The sequence below is a fragment of the Chenopodium quinoa genome, unplaced genomic scaffold (genome assembly GCF_001683475.1).
Source record: "Chenopodium quinoa cultivar QQ74 unplaced genomic scaffold, ASM168347v1, whole genome shotgun sequence".
In the NCBI taxonomy this organism is placed as follows: Eukaryota; Viridiplantae; Streptophyta; class Magnoliopsida; order Caryophyllales; family Amaranthaceae; genus Chenopodium; species Chenopodium quinoa.
In genome coordinates this window covers 2467547-2487781 of record NW_018742329.1, presented here as the reverse complement: position 1 = coordinate 2487781, position 20235 = coordinate 2467547, and the positions used below count along the sequence as shown (strand labels likewise).

Genomic DNA, 20235 nt, shown 5'->3' with positions numbered 1-20235 from the left:
TTGTAACAGACAATTGTAATTTCCTTTTTTTTTTTGCTAACTTTTACCAATTGTGCAAGGTTAATTTGCGAGGTAACTTGTTCAAGTACCTTATTTGCAATTTCTCAAACAACGGTACCTCATTAGCAACTTTTTGTGAAACTTTAGTACCTTACATTGTGTATGTTAACTCTGTTCACTTTGGATTTGAACCAAATTCAAATTGATTCAAAATAAAATGAGATTTGAAAAAATAAAGTCCACTTTCCCAAAAAAATTCAATCCAGTTGAATTTGAATTTAATTTTGGAGGATTGCATCAATCTGCAATTTGTATTAAAACTAGTTGATTGGTGGCTCGGGCATTGTCCCGAGTCATTTCATTACATGTGTTATGTAAAAATGAATTAAGCGAATTGTTGAACTATAGAATGAGATGAGATATATAGTATTTGTTTTGGATCCATGAAATTAAGTTAAGCCAATAGTTGGCCCCGTCCTTCACTCTTAATAAGAGGTTAAAAGTTGCACCTTACAACAATTATATCATACTACTATACCCTTGCTCATCATGATGTATATGGATGATAATTGTTGACCTTTTCACTCTTGCATTGTTTAGACCCTCTTTTTATTGTTCTCTACGCAATCTTCCTCTCCATGTATAACAACACACACACAAAATACTACAAAGTATATTAATAGTTCTCTTGATGCTCTCTCCCTCTCCTAATAGTGGAGGCTAACATATTCTATATAGGGGTGATTAATAATGAAATATTCGATAGAAATGGAAGATTTATATAAAAGGGTTTAGTGACAGTAATGAAATAATTAATTGAGATTGGAATTAGTGATGTTATTGGTGATACGTATAAAAAAAACCCCAAGAATCATAGTACTCCGTATGAAGGTGAAAAGTTGAATATATTTTCAGATTTATTCTTGGTTAGTTACAAACTTATTAATTAGTATGAAAATAATTAAAAATTAGCTACTACATAGTTAAAATCTTAATTAGTATGGAGTATGAGATTAAATAATTGACTACTCCATCTATGATTATGAACAATGTCAATTACAACTATATTTTGGGTCATTCATTAAGACCGTTGATTATTTAGCGTAAATCAAGGTAATTTAAATTTATGATTAATGAATTGTTAGTGGTAAAAAATGTTATTGTTATCACACTGACATATAATTGCTTAAGTGACGCTTGTCAATAGGGTGGAAAGTTTTGATGACGTGGCAATTTGATGATGTGGCTAAATAAGGAAAAGAAAGTGACACATGGCGGATTAGAACTCCTTGCCTTTGAGTTCTAAAATAACTGCCTTTTGGCTCGTGCAATGCACGTATTATATGTAGGTATACAATTTTCACCCCAACTAGATTTATGTTTTTAAATTCTAAATAATAATAATAAAGTATAGATTGTATAACTATATTTTTTGAGCTAAGTGACCTTTTTTAAAAAAAAAATCCTTAACCTATAAAAGCACCAAGACATTCAAAAAAATGGGACTCCTTATAAACAGTGTTCCGACTAAATTACCCCTGTATTTGTTCTTGGAATTCCTTATCTACAGTGGTGTTCCTGATTTACCCTCAAAAAATCCATGTGCATCATTGGCATATCATTGACCACGTGTAGGAGTGGGTGACCACGTGTATGAATATGACAAAGTGGGGAATTAAAGCACTCATCTTTGCTTAATGTCTGGGCAATTATGCATCGCAATTAAGAAGGTGAACATGTAGGAATTAAAGTCTGCTTTGCGATTTGCATGAATTAAAGGCTCATTTCCCATTAGTTCTGATTGCAGATGCATTAATTTGCAATTTGCAATTTGCATGAATAATTTTTTAAGTCTAATTCTCCATTGTTTCTGATTGCAGATGCATTAAGTAGATGTTCATGGTGCTTTTGTTGGTCCTCACTTCTAAGGTATTATTCAGTTCGGCCTTAGAAATTAGTATTGCACATTTTAGCTGATTATTATGTTCGATGTCAGTGATTAGTACATTAAAAGGAGGCAAGTAATTTTAGCTTATGCACCTTTGTGGGATTTTCAGCAATTCAGTCATTGGAAGCATAGATTTGGGAGGACTAAATTGTTTGTTTTTTTCTTATGATGATCCGCTTAATTATTCGTAGGTCTATTGTTTTGCATGCTGTGTAAGAGTGTTTCTCTTCTTTGAGCTTCTGCTCAAGTTTTGGGAAGTAGGATTAATTAGATTGTATAGAGTTGCTAAGTGCTAATTCATTTTATTTTGGGTGTCATAATTACTGTGCTTTATTTTTGCCTTAGGCTTTTCACACACCTTTTTAGTTTTTACAGTTGCTTACTTTATACTGCTTGCAGCTCAGTCCTTTACCCAGTGGATTTTGGATGATGAACCTAATTACCTATTGGTCTATCACTTTTCATAGTAATGGATAAACGTTTCCTCTTCTATACCATGTGCTTATTGATAACTTTACTGATAAGAATAGACTCTTTGGGTTTGTAATTAGATTGATTTTATTAAAGCACTTACAGGGCTCATTGAATTACCTGCTGTGTTTAGCTTCTACTGTTTTGTGTTTGCATAAATACAGGCCAGTCCATCTAGTCTTCCTCATTGAAAAATAAAAACGCATACCACATCACAGTCCTATGGAGGTTACATTAGAGGTAAAGTGAATTTGGATATAAGTATCTTTGCTATAGTAACAACAACACAACTTTGGAAAACTATCCTTTAATATTACTAACCATGAACACAGAACATATATGAACTTGCTTCAAGGATTTCTTCAGAATCATGACATTCTTTGACTTCACAAATTGATGACATTCTTTAATTGTACTTGGCATGGTTAAATTGCTTTTTGTTTAGATTAAATGGCTTATGTACCGACAACATTTTACCATATTGGTGGCTTAACAAACTTGGTGTGATTTGCTCAACAACAGTTACTCTTAAATGTAGTCTATATCAATTATGAAGTAAAGATTTAGTTACATTTGTGTTGTTAAAGGTTGGCTAATTAATCTGATATTTTTTTTTTTGTTTATACTCTCTTTTAAAGTCTTGTTTGGTTTAGAGTTAGTATGAAATCTAGAATTGGTTACATGGGCTAGCTTAAGCTTTGGTTTTGATCTTTTTGCTACTAATAAATCATACAAATGTGATTGCAATAAAGGGATCAGTTTTGGGTGAAGGTATTGAATATTTATTTTGGTTTTTGTCATTTCTATGCAGAGTTATGAGCTTGCAATGGGTGGAGGTGCAGACTCTGCTGTAAGTAGTTCATTATTTTCAACTATGTTGCATTGCTGTTTCTGTTCTGTGTTGGTTTGGTTTCTTTTAGTTAGTATTTACTGACTTTGTTGTGTTATCTATATCATGTGTTATATGCCTAAGTAGGTTGGTTTGATTATTTTGTATAGTATACTTGGCTGGCCTTTTGAAGGGTCAGCTAGGTTGATTTGCTGTTTTGTAATGTGTTGCCTGCCTTAGTAAGCTGCTTACATTTGTTAATATAAGGTGGCTACTTTGTCATTTTAGATGAGGTGTGTTCTGTTAGATGCATAGTTACATTTGAAGATTATGTGTTGCATGCCTTAATAACCAACGCTGTTATTCATTTGTGATGTAATTGCATGTGCTATTTAGATAGCTTTGTCGTGTGCCATAGATTTAGTCTAGCATTTGTCTGTGTCTTCCCACAACATATGTTTCACTTCCTTACACCTGTAGTTCAAGCGATTAGTTGCCCTTAAACCAGTGTTAGCTACATAAGCACCTTTCTTATGTTATGGGTATGCACACAGGTGGCTGGGCCTGAAACTCGAAAAGTCTCTATTTCTTTTTCCTGCCTTCTTCAGCAAGTTGTTGAGTATCTGAAAATCCCTCAACCGGCTTACTACTTGGTTGACACGAGAAAAAATGCTGTGAAACTTGTCCCGGAGACTGACCCAAGTTTGGGCTTCTATGTGTATGAAGGTGGTCCAGCTAAGAAAGTTGGAGAATTGCGTGAGAGAGCTGCTGAAAATGTTTTTCGTTCCCTTAGGATGGAATACAACATTCAAGTTGGGGATTTGACTTCTAAGAAAATTAAGAAGCTCCAGCGCTGTGAATTTCTGTATCAGATTAAACGCATTGAACTTGAGTCAATGGAAAGGGAGGCAGGGAAAGTGCCAGTCAAGTGGCCAGATGTGCCAAACCAAAAGCGTTGCAAGAAATATGTGTGCATTGATTACATGGATGTTCTGCGCACTCTAATTGTAGAGACTAAAGCACGTGTTTCACCAGTTGAGACTTTTAAGCTCGGACCAGCTAAATTTATTTCCTGGCTTACAATTTATGCTCCTTCAATTGCTACTGGAATGGAGTGCATTTTCAGTGCTGTCCGTGCTGATTGCAAGGCTACCAAGCAAGAAGCTGCTAAGAGGGCCGTGGATTTTCTCCGCACTGCATACAATCTTGACATAGTGGATTTGAAATATGGCAATGGGTTTTATGCTGGCATTAAGTGTTCCTTAGCTAGGGAAAGCTACTTAGCAGCTAAAGAACGTGTGTTGGGGATTCAAGGTGCTTTGCACTTAGCTCCTTTTTTAGGTGAAGATGGATGCATAACACCTAAGTCTGTTGCGCATAGGATTCTAACACCTACTCTTCCTCCACCTCCACCTCACAAGGCAAGAGCTAGGCCATCTTTTGGCGATCGCCTCAGTCAAAAGCCATTTTCAGTACCCCCTGAGTTGGACAACTTGTTTAAGCGAAGGAAGTTTGATTAGTGGTCAGAGTGGAGTCACATAGGAACTTGTTTTGCTGGCTTAAATGTTTAGTTCCTTGTGTTTGTGTTGGGCCTTAGATATGGCATATTAGCTTATTGTACTGCTTGTATTCCAGTTTATTTTGTACTGCTTTATGTGTTACTGCCATTGGCAAGACATGCTAGGTGTTTTCCCAGAATATAATGTATTCCAGCCTTTTGAGCTTTGATTAATGAAGTACTGTTTTCTTGCCATTGCCCATTTTCTACGAAAAGTATTGTCTATATTTTTAAGTGTGCTTTCTTATATGCACAACATGGTTAGCCATTAATTTGTTGCAATTTGATCATTGTCCAATTTTTCCCTTGGCAGGTTATACTAGCTGCTAATGCATTGTACTATAACACTGTTCCGTTTATCAAAAGGCTCTCTGCAACGCCTATTTGCAACTTCTTTGCTGTCATTAGCCCAACTTATATTACTACCATGCGTACTTATGAGTTCCTTTGCCCATTATATTTGTTCACTATGCTATTTGCAACAACTTATAAATTAGCCCTTATCATAAAGCTACAGTTATCTTCAGTTTGTTTTAAGAAAATTACTTTGTTAGTATATAGATCGTGCTTTACTTCCAAAAAAAAACTCTGCAGAAGACTCGGGTTAGCAAACGTTTACAAGCGATACAAGCTATGTCTCAAACCCCTGCTCTTATGAGGTGTTAGCCTATTATTCTTATCACATGTCCAGAATAGCTTTTGATTGATGTGTTTTTCTTATTACTTTTTTTAAAAAACAATTTCCTATCCTTACATATAGGGAGCTGGATGAGGCAAGTTCTGCCACACATCAGCAACAAGAGGTTGCACACATTGAGCCAGAAATCGCTTATACAAAGAATGCTACCAACACAGTGGTTGAAAATTCAGCAGCACAATTTAATAGTAAGCATAGTTGTATATATTTTAATTCTAATGCAGATTATTTCAACAAAATTCACTGACTGAAGTTAGAAGCGAAACAAACTAAAACAGCTATGCAAGCTGCATCTGTTTGAATAACATGGGTACCAAGTTCATTCTTGGTTGGATTATTTAGCCTTGCATTTGAATGGCACACTTTTCATTTACAGGTCCATAACTTTTGGTTGCTGATTCAGGTGCACCCAACATAGCACAAGCTGTACGAACGAATATTAGTAGCACTCCCTTAGACCGGTGTATGTTGTATAGGAAACTTCCTGAGAATTCAAGGTCTAGCAAGCGCAAGCGAACAATTGCAGCTATGGAACAAGCACCTGTATCAGTGAGGTGCTTTTACTTTTTGTTTTCCATGGGAACACATGCCTTGCTATGTTTATGTATTTCTGCTGATTTTGGCATTGTGCTGTTTTTCCTTTGGCTATACAGAGAAATAGGCGAAACAAGTGCACAGGGTAGTAGCAGAAACCAAGGATTGAAAAAAACAAAGGCAAAAAACAAAAGTAAGCCTTTCTTTAATCAAGCCTTGTTCTTTTAAGTTTTTTGTTTTTCATTTGAAAGCAGATTAAAGGCCATGTATATTTGTCACTGAAATAGTAAACTAATTGCATAAAAATAGATTTGCATTCCATAAGTTTGAGAGATTTAGCTTTACAATAAATGTAGCCATTTACATGTTGTTAGCTAGCAGCCTAACCATTTAAAGCACCTTAACCTATCACCAAAACCAGTAGGTGTTATCTGAGATCACATTGTCTTTGCCCTTTTCACTTTTAATCTTCTCAGCATCCTCATTGTGCTTGAGTGCCGCCTGATCCTTAGCAACATCAGATTTCATGACTACACTATCATCAGGTATATCTTCATTATTCTTCTTAGTTTTTTTTTCCCTTCATTACAGATTTGCATTTCTTCAATTTCAATGGACACTTCAGCCAACTCCTTTTCTATCTTCACAATTCTCTTTCCCACATCAAAATGAATTGCTCTTGCATCTGCTAATTAGCCTTGTAAATTAGCTTCTCTAAGTTGAAGATACTGCAGCTTAGATTGCATGTTACGTTTCTGAGACACAGAAAAATGGTTAGGAAACATGTTCTCATTTTCTGCCATGATCAATTGTAAACTAATAATGGAAAAGGATATAATGAAACTTTCATATATATAAAAAAAAATAGATGCAGCAATATGAAGTTGAGCTAAACAAGCCTAATATATTGTAGGTAATATACAATGTGTAAGACTTGTAGATTAATAAATGCTCCCTTTCCAACCACAACTTTTATAGAAGCATTAAAAGAAAAAACCTGCTCAATTATATGAGACCGGTTGAGTTAATCACTATGTCATACCTGATTACATTAGACCTATTTAGTTACCAAATTATATTTAATTCTACTATACCTGAACATGTAATTTTCATGTCACAGAAATAACTATTGTAGCTTCTCAAAAAAAAGGTGGTCAAACAGTATACAGTAAAAAAGACCAGTAAGTTTTTCTTCACATATTTTTACTATTTTATTGTACTTATTTTGTGCAATATAACATGCTGATGAATTGGGCTGGCATCCTTGGTTTAATAATAGAACCTCCAGCTGCTGTAGTTAGCTTAAAATTGCCTACCACACCTTTGAAACTGAAATCCCCTTCCATTTGTCCACACTGCAGTGCAAAAAAATTCGAGCATGAATCACTCCATTTCTGCTGTGGAAATGTATCTGTTAAACTAGCCACTAATGAATATCCCCCTGCACTATATAGAATTTTAACATCTAATGAGGAAGATGCATTACACTTTAGATAATACATTCGATTATATAACAACTTATTTGCATTTAGCTCATTAGGTGGCAAATATGATGGTAGCATACATAAAGGAATATATGTTTTTAAATTGCATGGACAAATCTACAATAACTCGCCTGATTTAATCCCTGATGAACAAGGCCCTAGATATTTACAGCTCTATTTTTATGATGGCCATTTTGAATCAACTGCTAGAACAGATTACTTTAAACAAGTCAGGCAAGATATTATAGACATACTTATGGAGGTAACTACTCAGAATCCTTATGCTCACCTTTTCAGATCATTAAAAGAAATTGACATTCAAGAAGATACACAAATTACTATCAATAAATGTAGCGTTATATACCAACGAGTTTATAATGCACCCACAACAGATGAGGTGGCTGCGATTTGGCCTGACAATACTTCATCAAGCGAGTCCAACGGCCCATACATCACCGTCAGAGGAAAGTCAACAAAGTCTCATCGCATATACCATAATTATGGATGCTATGATCCTTTGCAGTATCCACTCTTATTCCCACATGGTGATTGTGGCTGGGTCAGGTTTTGGCCAAGAACAGTGAAGGACAGTAGCAAACAAACCCCATTACGTCTTTGACAGTGCATATCGGTGGCCCACGAGACATGAAGCGGCGGTACTTGAATGCCATGGCTTTAGTTCAACGCTTTGGTAAGCCTGATTTGTTTCTCACAATCACTTGTAATGTAAACTGGCCAGAGATCAAGGCAGAGCTAGCTCCTGGAGAAGCAGCTCAAAACCGGCCAGATATTGTTGCTCGTATATTTCGATCAAATTTAATCTGTCTCAAAAAACAAATCATGAAGAAGCATATCTTTGGGAAAGTGGCTGCTATGATATATGTCATCGAATTCCAAAAAAGAGGTCTTCCTCATGCACATTTCCTTATTATCCTAAAGCCTAATTACAAATTGAAAACATCTTCGGATTTTGATCGCTTTGTATCTGCTGAGCTACCACCCCACAGCTCCCCAGACCTACGGAAAATAATAGTTCGCCATATGATGCATGGCCCTTGTGGAGTAGCAAATCCTGAATGTGCATGTATGGTTACCAAAAATAATAGCTCTGTCTCATGTAAATATGGCTACCCTAAACAGTTCTTACAAGAAACAACAAACCATGATGATGGATATCCAATGTATAGAAGACGAGATACAGGAGAAAGTGTCCGAATTCGAGGTTCGAACCTTGATAACCTTTGGGTTATTCCATACAACCCGTACCTTTCCGCATTTGTTTGACTATCACCTCAATGTAGAAGTCTGCTCATCTATTCAAGCTGTGAAATACTTATTCAAATATGTTTATAAAGGGCATGACAGATTATCTTTTAATGTTGTTGGTGAAGAAAATTAGCCCATAGATGAAATTGAAAGGTTCTAGTCTGGTTGATGGGTTTCACTATGCGAGGCAACTTGGAGGATTTTTGGCTTTGATTTATTTGAGATGCACCCTCCTGTGCAGCACCTTGCAGTGCACTTGGAAAACATGCAAACACTTCAGCTAAGGAGTCATGAGCAGCTAGATTCTGCAGTGTTAAATGAACAAAGATCCAGAACTCAACTAACGGAATTCTTCAAATCAAATGCAGCCTCACCTCAAGGTACAGGATATCTCTACAACGAATTCATTGATCATAGCAGTGGGATGCCACTGTAAAGGCATGGTTTCAAAGAAAAAACAAGAAACTGGTCATAGGTCGGTTGGCATGTGTTACACCTGCAGAGGGAGAACGCTTTTTTTGTGGCTGCTTCTTAGTAACATACGCAGTCCTAAATCATTTTCTGACCTCAGGACTGTGAATGGGGTGCTATGTGCCACTTTTCATGAAGCAGCTATTAAAAGAGGGCTCTTTGAGGATGACAATGTTGTTTATTCATGCTTGGCTGAAGCTGCAGAAATTCATATGCCATTAGCCTTATGTCAGGTTATTTGCAGCTGTGTTAGTTTTCTGTACTCCGAGCAATCCACATACACTATGGCAGCACTTCTATAATGATTTATCTGATGACTTTAGGCATACCTTTCCACAAAATGTAAACCAAGTTAGGTTACTAACAATACAGTCAATTGAGAGACACTTAAGAGTCTATGGGCAAATCATTGGCTCATTTTCAGCTTGAACATCTACAAGAAGAGATGCCAGCAGAACTACACAGAACAAAGGATATTATTGATGCTTTGGATGCACCTATTCCCCAAGAATCAATTGATTGTAGGGGAAAACTCAATTCCGCTCAGCAAATTGCCTTTGACAAAATTATTTCTCATGTTCAAGCAGAGAAGCCTGGTTGTTTCTTTGTTGATGGCCCTGGAGGGACTAGGAAGACCTTTTTGTACAATGCTCTATATGCATAAGTGCGCTTGGCAGGGAAGATTGTGCTTCCAACGGCAACATCAGGAATAGCTGCAGCAAAAATACCTTCTAGCAGGACAGCACACTCGCGGTTTAAAATTCCTCTTGATTCAGAAGCATCTCTTGAGAAACAACACTGATTATCTGGGATGAAGCTTCAATGGCACGAAAGGAAAACATTGAATCTGTTGAACTCCTACTTCGTGATCTCTGTGATCCAGATCAACCATTTGGCGCTAAAGTTATAGTCTTTGGGGGAGATTTTAGGTAGGTTTTACCAGTTGTTCCTCACAAGACTCAAAGAGAAGCTGTAGCAACAAGCCTGGTTAATTCACATATTTTGGCCTTGGTTACAAAAGCTACACCTGACTAAAAACATTAGAGCTAAAGCAGATCTCCCATATGCATCATTTCTGCTAAGTTTGGGCGATCGTCAACTTTAGTCATCTGAAAATGCTTTTGTGGAGGTACCTCCTCACATTTTGAGCTATTATCAACAAGCCGAGGAACCTATCCGTTTTCTAGCTACTACTGCATTTCCTGAATTGCAACATCCAACCTTTTCACCAGATATTTTCACAGAAAGGGCAATCCTCGGATCACACCATTAAATGATGTAGTAGACTCTATCAACAATTATCTTATTGACAAATTCCCAGGAGAAGCTGTTATTTATAAAAGTTTTGACAGTATCCTAGATGATAACTGTGCAATTTACCCAATTGAATTCTTGAACCAGCTTGCCCCTGGTGGTATGACACCACACAAACTTATTCTAAAATTTAACAGTCTAGTGATCTTGCTTAGGAATGTTGATCTAGCTGATGGCCTATGCAATGACACACGTCTCATATGCAAGTACTTTAGAAGAAACGTTTTTGTTTGTGCTATAGCCACTGGCGATCGTCAAGGAGAACTTGTATTCATCCATCGTGTTAACCTCCGCCCTCCATCATCAACAAAATATCTGATTCAGTTTAAGGGAATACAATTTCCTCTAAAGCTCAGTTTTGCAATGACTATCAACAAATCTCAAGGACAAACATTAAGCCAGGTTATGGTTTACCTCCCACAACCATGCTTTTCACATGGTCAATTGTATGTTGCATTATCAAGAGCCAAAAAGTCAGACAAGGTGACTGTAATCACACCCCAGCCTGCTGAAATTTACAGCACACCAGTTCTGAAGAACATAGTAGCTTCTGATGTCTTGCAACTATCTGGTATAACATGATACAATTTGATACAGGTATTTCTAATACTGCTTCTATACCTATTCATTGAAACAAACTCCTTTCTCTTTCTACTAATTACATTTTTATTATCCTAATATGCAGGACCAATGCCACTTTTTCCCTCTAACAATAGAAAATGACCATTTGACTATTTTAAATCCTTGGAGCATCATTTTGGTATACATTAGTTTTTTGTAATATCTGTTCTACAATTATATGTAAAATATACATCATTAAAATGGGTTGCAATGCTTTTTAACACTTTGTCCTGTTAATTTAAATGCTACTTCTCAAGGTGTTGCAACATTGCTTGCACATTTTTGCCTTACATGTAATCTGCATCTTATTACAAATTACTGCTTAACATATTTACTTGACTAACAAAGCATGGTACAACATACCCGCTTTAAATAAATAAATAATTTAGCAAAGTGTTGGAGTGATATTCATACAGTAATACATATGGCCATCTTATTAAAATATTAAGGTGAGCATGTATATTTCATGAAATTACAAAAGGGAAAAAAAAATATTATAGCATCAGTATCATAAGCTTTCTAATTTCAATGTTTTACTGTAATACCTGAGATAGCTCACAAATTCTTATTTCTTGAAAAGCAATCTTTATCATTCTTATTTGACTATTATATATAATACCCCTTCATTTTATTATCCCCAACACCAAAAAACGTTTATTAACTAAACAAATTCACCTTATTACCTGCTAAACAATACCTTGCTTCAAGTCATTCTTACTTAGTGTAGACACCTAAAAATGTCTCCCCAAAACCAAACCCGATGATGAACAACCTTTCACCGCCATTATTGGTCGGGTTGAGTATTTAATTTTTGGAGTGCTTAAATCCATATTTCCATTTCATAAAACAACCCAATTCCTATCTCATTTCCCCAAACCATAACTTATTTTCCTCTTTTCGTGCCTTTAAACCCAAAATAATTCATTTCGTGTCCTTTAAAATCATTCATTTCGTGTCCTTTTTATAAAAACGTTTCATCCAGTTTATTTTGGTCCATAATCTGGGTCCAATGATTGAATAGTTGGATGGGGCTTTAAAAGATTTTTCAACGATATATTATAAGCTCAAATCTGAGTTATAACGAATAAGTTATGCCCAAAATATTAAACTGAGCCCAAACCGAACTTAAGCCCACCTTACCTACGACCCAATGATCATGTGGAGGGTCCAAATTATTTAATCTCGTTCCTAAACTAATTAGGATTAATTGGTAGCTTCTATAAGTTTCTAAAAGATCTTAATTATTCATTTTTGAAAAGATAAGATTAAAGAGTTTGAAATTGAATAATACTCCTTTTTTTTTAAAGTCCTAATTCTATCCGAATTGAAAGACGTTCAAAGATAGACATATATGAATTTCGTGTCTTTTTTTTTTATCTGAATTTTATATGATTGGATAGCCCTTGAAATTATCTTTCCAATGATATATTATAATATCAATTCCGAGCTATAACGGAAAAGATATGAATAAAATGTCAAACTCTATCCAAAACTAACACCGTCTCACTATTTCGGCTATATCTTTTGTTATACAAAATATTTTAATCTGATTCCAATTGTGTTAGAAAGTAGACTTCAAGATCTTTCCAACGATATCTTATTTATCTTTATCCGATTTTTGGATCAAAAGATATGATAAAAACAATAACCGCAAAAACTGTTGTCTATCGCAAGAGTTTTAATCCGATTCGAACTCGATCTTATCTTGTTTTTTCGACCCTTCTTTTATCTCTATAAATAGAGGTCATATCACCCCTTTTTCAATCATCAACAAGTTTGATCATCAAATAATTCTTTTCTCCCTCTTTATCCTAAACACTAGCCTCCCTATTCTATCATTTCTTCCTTAAGCACTCCAAGGAGTCCATACAATGCCCAAAGTTTTATACTTAAACCAAGGCGTGAAAGGTATAATTAACTGAGGGTTTGGACCAAATCAAATCTACCTTTATTTAATTTATTTTTCATTTGCTTTATATTTTTTATTGAAGTTACTAACAGTTTATTCATGATGTAGCAATTCAAGGAAACGCGAAACGTGAGTAATTATTTCACTTAATTACTCTTATTATTTTATATTGCTAGTATCATGATTAGGGTTATTATTATTATTTGATTTGAATAACTTTATTATGGTTAGATTGCTTCCAATATTAATGGTAATTCTATTATTTTTATGATCACCATATTGCATGTTTAAAGGGAATATGTAATTGAAAATCACGCCTAATAAGATAATTTGGACGACCGGTTTAGGATCCTTTTTAATCTTGTTGTTTAATCAATTGATCACAATATTTAGAGTAATGTGTTGCATTAATATTAAGCCAATTTAGCATAATAATAGTTTGGAGCAAATTGAATTTTTGTTTGTATGCCTTTGAGATCGCAGGAATCACTTTTCACTATAAGAATCGAGTAGAGGCCAATACGGGCGAATGTGACTCCATGACTCACTTCATACCATCTTCCCCGATCCTCCTTTCGTGGTTCCGAACCATATGGAGTTAGTAATCTCATGGATTATGAATGGGGTGTAACTTTCACGGGTCAATTGTTGTTGCCTATCGTTGTCCCTTAATCGTGGTTGCCTTTTATGATCCGTGAACAGTTTACAAGTTCCTTAAAAACTTGTTGGCGGCTCCCTACTTTCCTTGTCCCTAATCGAATATGTCAATTCCCACTTCCTAAGAGTGTCAAGCATATTCACCACATGCTTTAACGTAGGCGCACTTCGAACGACGCCTACACTTAGTTATATAACTTTCTTGATTTATCAAACCATGTCACACAAAAGCTAAAAATAAAATGCTTTTTTCTAGATACCTATAATTATACCTATGTTTCTTTTCTTGCTACACCTATCAAGCATCACAAGAACAATAAATAATAGTTAAATCCTAGGTTTTCTATATGGACCACAAAATTGATTTTTAAAAAAAGGCTTCTACTATTTTATATTTACATAACATCTTTTCTTTTATAGTTAAACTAGATCACTAGTTGATCACCCTATTATCCACATGAACATGCTGCTTTAGTTTATTTTACTACATACAGCGTATTAACCACTGGACATTACCATGTTTCAGTTAAAAAAAACAATTAAAGTCAAATGCACCTTTTCACATGTTAAATAATTACCATACTCTTATCACTTAAAGTATTTAAGCAGTAAATAAAGATTGACTTCCATCACTTCATCTTTTATTTGCATACCTATTATTATTGCAGATTCCTTGATAAAAAGAACTTAATACATCTTCTTATTCAATGGACAATAGACTATACCAAACCATTCTAATATCCACTAAATTTTACAAATCATTCATCTTTAACTTGTTAATAGCCTATTTGCTATTTAAGTTGGTTACAGTTCCAGGGAACATTTACTTGCTTCTATTCTCTGCTGATTTGCTCTGCTATAGCCGTGAATACCTGCCTGGAATTCCACTTCAACAAGGTAAGTACTTTAATGATGCTCTTCTGAACTTAACATCTACCTGTGCATTAACTTGATTCCTTCTCATTTATTTACTTACATTAAATTAAGTTATCTTTGTTGCTTTCCATATGCCCTTCTGTTAACCTAAATACATGTATATATAAACATGCTGCTATTAAGGGCCTATTTGCTTGCTTTGCATTGTATCATACCATATAACTACCTTACAACAGTACTTGATATAGGAAATTCTAATCCTTCTTGACCTCCAATCATCTTACATCAGTCATTAGTTCACATGTAAACAATAGCAATACATGTAAGCATATAATTAATAAATAAAATATTGAATATACAAATGACATGTGATTATATGAGGAACATAGAAAACTTATACAAAGTCAGATTGACAAATTCAACTTATAGATAGTAAAAATTAGAATCTAACCAAATAGCCAGAATTATGCTTTTAATGAAGTGACTGTTTTTATAACAAAAAGATTAGTTAGTAAATACAAATGTGACAATACTAAGTTAGCTATAATACTAAAGAAGTGAAGATGAAAAACTGAAATCCCAAACTAATTCTTATGTGCTTATGGCTGCAAAGCCACCATATAATAAAATTATAACATATAGTCAGATGATAAATTCTATATAGAGTTTTGGAATACTTCAACAATATCTAAAAAAGTCACAAAATAATTATTATTAAGGTTAATTTAATATGGCATTCATCAGCTCCAAACTTCCTATAATTAAATGCCACGTAATAAAATAATTATTTAGTTCTTACTAAACAAGGCTCACAATAAACATGAACACAAAGTAACCATAACAAGAAATATAAGCTTTCATTAAAACCACACTACACCACTTACAACAATGTAGAAAGAAACATTGAGTACAACTTAATAATTAACAATGAACTACACACAACTAGAAGTAATAGACACTTTTATTACTAAAACAACATAATCCTCCTAATACATAGAAACACAACTAAGATTAGACCACAATTGCCTTGCTAAAACTTAAGCTTTCCTTTAAAAATAACCACCATAGGAAGCATCACTTTCAGGAGAATATGAAGGACTGGAGTGGTGATGGATGTCACTGCACTTAAGAATAGGTTGAGGGTTGTAGTTACTGGTTCCCTCTTTTGGTGTCTATTCCTTTGGGCTGGCTTGCTTATCTTCATGCTCAAAGAGATACCACAGCCTCTAAATCTTCCACCTTTTTCTCTAAGGAACTCAGTTGTTCCTCCATTGCTTCATAGTTAGACTGATTAGGAATCCCATATCCACTACTATGATCCACCTTATCTTTCCCCTTACTTGCCATTGCTCTGACCTTGAATAGAAAAAATAGAGATAGAAATGAGAATGGTAAATGCAAAAATGATTTGTAAAAATTTGGAAGCCTCACCTTCCTTTTATACATACCTAGGTAGCACTTCTTTGTCTAGGGGATAAAACCATGCACTAATTATAAATATTTAGGAACTCATACAGTACTCTACTATGTGCTTCAGCACTGCATAGCACTCAACAAAATTTATTATTACAAGTCACATCATTACAAATTCCTTCTTATATTTTATTTGATTTAATAATTAATGCATGTATACCATATAATATTACAGTTATGCAGATATGTAATGTTCACTAACACTGCATAGAACTACACCAGATTTGTTGTTATCTAATTTCAGTTCAAATCACAAAACTAATTGCATCTGTATGCTATAGATGAAACTTGAATACACGCCTTTGAACAAACTGTCACCTATAAGCAAGGCATACAAAGTACGTGTCAATTTGAAAGAAAAGTCTCCTATCCGAGCTCCTCCGAACAAAAAAAGATTTCAAAAATTGGTTTTTGAAGTTTTTGAAGATGAGGAGGTCCAAACTAACCACTCTGATTATTTCATAGTTATTTGTATCTTACCAATCCAATACATGACTTCTCCTTTTCCATGATGCAGGGTAACAACATGAAAGCTACTTTGTTTGGAGATGAATGTGACCACTTCAAAAAAGTCTTTGAACATAAGAAAAAGTACGAGATAGCTAATGCTCCAGTGCGAACAATTAACCCAAAGTTTAGTTCATTCCCAGGAGAATGCAAATTAACATTCGGAGGAATGACTAAAATTCAAGCTATTGATCGAACAGAGGGACCTGTTTTGCATGAATATATCTCTATAGCTGATGTACCAAGGACAAGTGGACCATCACACCGGTTTGGTATCCTCTTAACCTTATCTAAACTAAATATCACTATTGAAAACACATTCACCTCTTAAAAGTAATCTGCCTATTTCTTAATTATCTAATAGATTTGCTTGGAATAGTAGTCCACATGGAAGATATCCGGCAAGTGGAATACAAATCAGGCAGAGTAGCCGATGTGCGAGACATCATCATAATTGATGAGAGGTTACTACAACCCTTTTAAAACTCCAAAATGCTACCCTCAATATAATCACACCCTACATATACTGACTTACAATTTCTTTTACAGCACTGGTTCTCGCCCACTAATCATCTCTGCATGGGGACAATTAGCTCTTTCTGACTGTGAGAAACTCAAAGACGACTGGACATCTACTTTCTTGGTTGTTAGCTTAACTTCATTGAAACCTGCTAGCCACAGAGGTACACTTTTCTCACCCTTTGCCACTGTATAGATACTATAAGATCCAAGTATTCTTATGCAAATTTCCACAGGTTTTTCACTACAATCAAGCATGTCCACAACAATTGATCCAACCCCCACTAGTGAAAAAGCTAATGCTTTAAAAGCTTGGTAATCCATTAGCTCTATTGCTAAAAAACATTTACACCAATACACACTCACATTTACTGCACCTACACCAAGCTTAATTTAAGCTTCTGTGATTAATCAGCTATGTCTTCTTTTGTATATGTCATTAGGGCCCATGCGCATCCAGACATTATTGCTGATTACATGGCAAGGCAACTCGAATTCATGACTGTTGGTGTTGAATCGATCCCAACCACACTTGATCAAATCATTGGCAAAAATGTGAGCGCATTCAAACACATATCTCTCTACTGCCTACCTATTCTTGTATACTAACAAAGCTTCATTTAGGTTGACAACACTGTCCAAGAAGAAACATACACACTTGCAATCACAATTCCAGATGCACAGCTAACCAATATTATTGCTTACATCGGGTGCGATAACTGTGGACGGTGTTGTGATGTTGCTGCAAATGTGTCATTCTTCTGCCCTCATTGCCCTGAAAAAAATGCAGCTCCACCGAAAGGTTCGCTTTCAATTCTAATATTGTACAACCAACTTGCAAAATACTAATGTCAATTAACATCAATTCATGCTTCAAATGCAGGATCAACTTTACCTTTGATGCTGCATATGACACCGGAACTTTCTGCCTTACTGCCTTTGGTCTAGTATGTGAACAAATATTCAATCTAACAACGGCTAAAATTTTTGAAAGAAAGATTAAGGTCCACACTCAATCCTAGCATAAAGTTTAAATAAAATTACAACATATACCTCACTATCCTAGACATAACACCACTATTTTTGTTCTCAGGATGACTAGACCGATTTTGATCAAGTTGCTGAATCTCTACAATCCACACCAATGCATGTCATAATCCACCCAGCTCAGGCACTGAACAGGGCAGGGGTGCTGCGATGGGTTGTCCAATCAGTTACTTGCCCTTGAAAATCTGCTATCCCAATCTACAGCTTCCAATCAGAACACATCATCCGCGATAACTCCAGCTTATCATTTTGGATGTGTTCTTATTTGAGGCATTCTTGATTGCCCTTAACCATATTTACTACTCAAGCAATTTGCCAAGCATTGTCTCTTTAGCTTTGAACTTATATCTTCTTTTGATGTTGTTGGTCATATAGAACAGCTTGAATTTGTTTACAGTTAGGCCTACAAACAATGCCTCTTTTGTTTGCTTACTCCATTGCATGGATTCGGAAATTACATGTATTTAAAACCTGATGACTCTTTATGAAGCACTATGTTCTTTAACTTATTGTGTTAATTTAACTGCTTATTATTTCAATTTAGCTCCTTTTCTTATGATACTTTGGTCCCTTAAAGTAATAAGTACGTAAATCTTTCTATACACAATAGCTTTTGAGGGGTAAAAGAAATAGATGTGCTTATATAGCGCTATTTGTTTATCATGACAAGAAACAAAATAAAGCACCTCATTATCACTCATTTACTCCCATGTTAGCATCATCACTAACATTATACTATCTAACCTAGCACACTTCTTGCTTGGGTTTTAAAATCCATTTAACAGCAAACTAATTTGGCTATCCTTACCATTCCAACATTATCTTGATTATTAGCCCATAAGCTCTTTAATTAAGTCATCATACATTGATTATTAACATCACCAGACTAATCAAATTATCCATTCAAAGTCACATGCAAATTGAAATACAATCTAATACCTTTATTTAAAAACATATGGTAAAAACTAAATTATTTTATAAGATCCATCAAAAAGATCATTAACATTTGTCATTTCAAAATTCCTACATTAAATTCAATTCAAACTCATAACATACTTGCAAAACTAAATAGACAACCGCCCATATTGCCACACCTCAAATTAGAAAAACACCTCGAACTTCAAATTAGCATCGCTCGCGTAGCGCGCGCGTGCTACTCTAGTGCAAAAAAAAATTACAAAAACATTACATTAGTCTACCATCTCGAAATATGCTCTAGGAAGTATTAAAAACGGTTTAGTTTGTTGGATAAATGGGTTTTCTACGTTGTTAAATCCAAGTAGTTTAAAAATAACGTTAGATTATTATATATATGTAAAAAAAATCGGTTAATTTGAATCTAAACCTTTCAATTCCAATCAAAAATCTAACTTTGTAAAGGTATTAATTTCAATTCATCCAGAGATTAAACATTGAATGTTGGTTTTTTTTTATCTAAAATATTATCGGATATGCCTGATTTTAAATCGTAATACAGAAGTCCAATCGTAATTACATTTCGCATTATTTGAATATTGTTTACAATATTCGATATATGTATTTATTTTTTATTTTTAAAGGCTAGATATATGTATTTGAGAAGCATGATTTGATCCATAGTACTATAAACTATATAGTCTCTCTAATCTATTTCCTCCAAAATCATAATTATTTCTCCCCAATTTCACTCCTTAATTTCCAGCCTTTAAGACGCCTTATTTCTTCATAGAGCTCTCAAATTCCATCTCCACCTCAATAGACAGCTAAATGTATATATCTCCCCAAGGTTGGTCAATCTTCGACGTTTAGAGGAGTCGAAAGACTTATATGCGGAGCTACGGCACCAACGTGATAATAGTATATCAGTGTCACGATTTGACCATCATTGTCAAATGATATTAGGGTGTTTTTATTCGCGAGATGATGACTTGGATGATGTTTTTGACAATCATGGGAAGGTGGATGTTGCGCCGAAGCTATCACTATCTTTGGGACGACGTTAGGGGTTTACTTAGGACCCATACGCCCAGTTCCACCCTGCGTGCTTGACGTTCTGAAGCTGAACTAATGGAGCA

General features: G+C 34.9%; 4 protein-coding genes across 11 annotated transcripts; all 4 read left to right on the top strand.

The window, feature by feature from the left end:
* The first annotated feature begins 1682 nt into the window (after positions 1 to 1682).
* Positions 1683 to 11481, top strand: LOC110690063. Of its 8 annotated transcripts, none has more exons than XR_002505003.1 (9): positions 1745 to 1929; positions 3231 to 3269; positions 5120 to 5465; positions 5567 to 5691; positions 5907 to 6057; positions 6157 to 6230; positions 7158 to 7218; positions 7819 to 11169; positions 11258 to 11481. XR_002505003.1 is itself a non-coding variant. In XM_021866917.1 (8 exons), exons 3-8 carry the CDS (start codon positions 5440 to 5442, stop codon positions 8138 to 8140), a joined length of 759 nt encoding a protein of 252 aa, XP_021722609.1. In that variant the 5' UTR covers positions 1745 to 1929; positions 3231 to 3269; positions 5120 to 5439; the 3' UTR covers positions 8141 to 11481. The 8 variants fall into 8 exon arrangements, 6 of the variants coding, with proteins under 6 accessions (XP_021722588.1, XP_021722593.1, XP_021722604.1 ...); XR_002505006.1 differs by lacking the exon at positions 1745 to 1929 and adding an exon at positions 2630 to 2659; XM_021866917.1 differs by having other exon boundaries at positions 7819 to 11481.
* LOC110689578 (ATP-dependent DNA helicase PIF1-like) lies at positions 10081 to 11154 on the top strand. The gene is made up of 2 exons (XM_021866345.1): positions 10081 to 10187; positions 10491 to 11154. The coding sequence occupies exons 1-2, from the start codon at positions 10081 to 10083 to the stop codon at positions 11152 to 11154; spliced, it is 771 nt and encodes a 256-aa protein (XP_021722037.1).
* Positions 11482 to 15359: 3878 nt separating the features above from the next.
* Positions 15360 to 17330, top strand: LOC110689566 (replication protein A 70 kDa DNA-binding subunit D-like). The gene is made up of 4 exons (XM_021866341.1): positions 15360 to 16542; positions 16626 to 16887; positions 16980 to 17079; positions 17165 to 17330. Exons 1-4 carry the CDS (start codon positions 16390 to 16392, stop codon positions 17328 to 17330), a joined length of 681 nt encoding a protein of 226 aa, XP_021722033.1. The 5' UTR covers positions 15360 to 16389.
* Positions 17299 to 18661, top strand: LOC110689099. Its single transcript, XM_021865832.1, has 5 exons — positions 17299 to 17449; positions 17578 to 17689; positions 17759 to 17936; positions 18018 to 18138; positions 18228 to 18661. Exons 1-4 carry the CDS (start codon positions 17355 to 17357, stop codon positions 18080 to 18082), a joined length of 450 nt encoding a protein of 149 aa, XP_021721524.1. The 5' UTR covers positions 17299 to 17354; the 3' UTR covers positions 18083 to 18138; positions 18228 to 18661.
* Positions 18662 to 20235: the final 1574 nt, after the last annotated feature.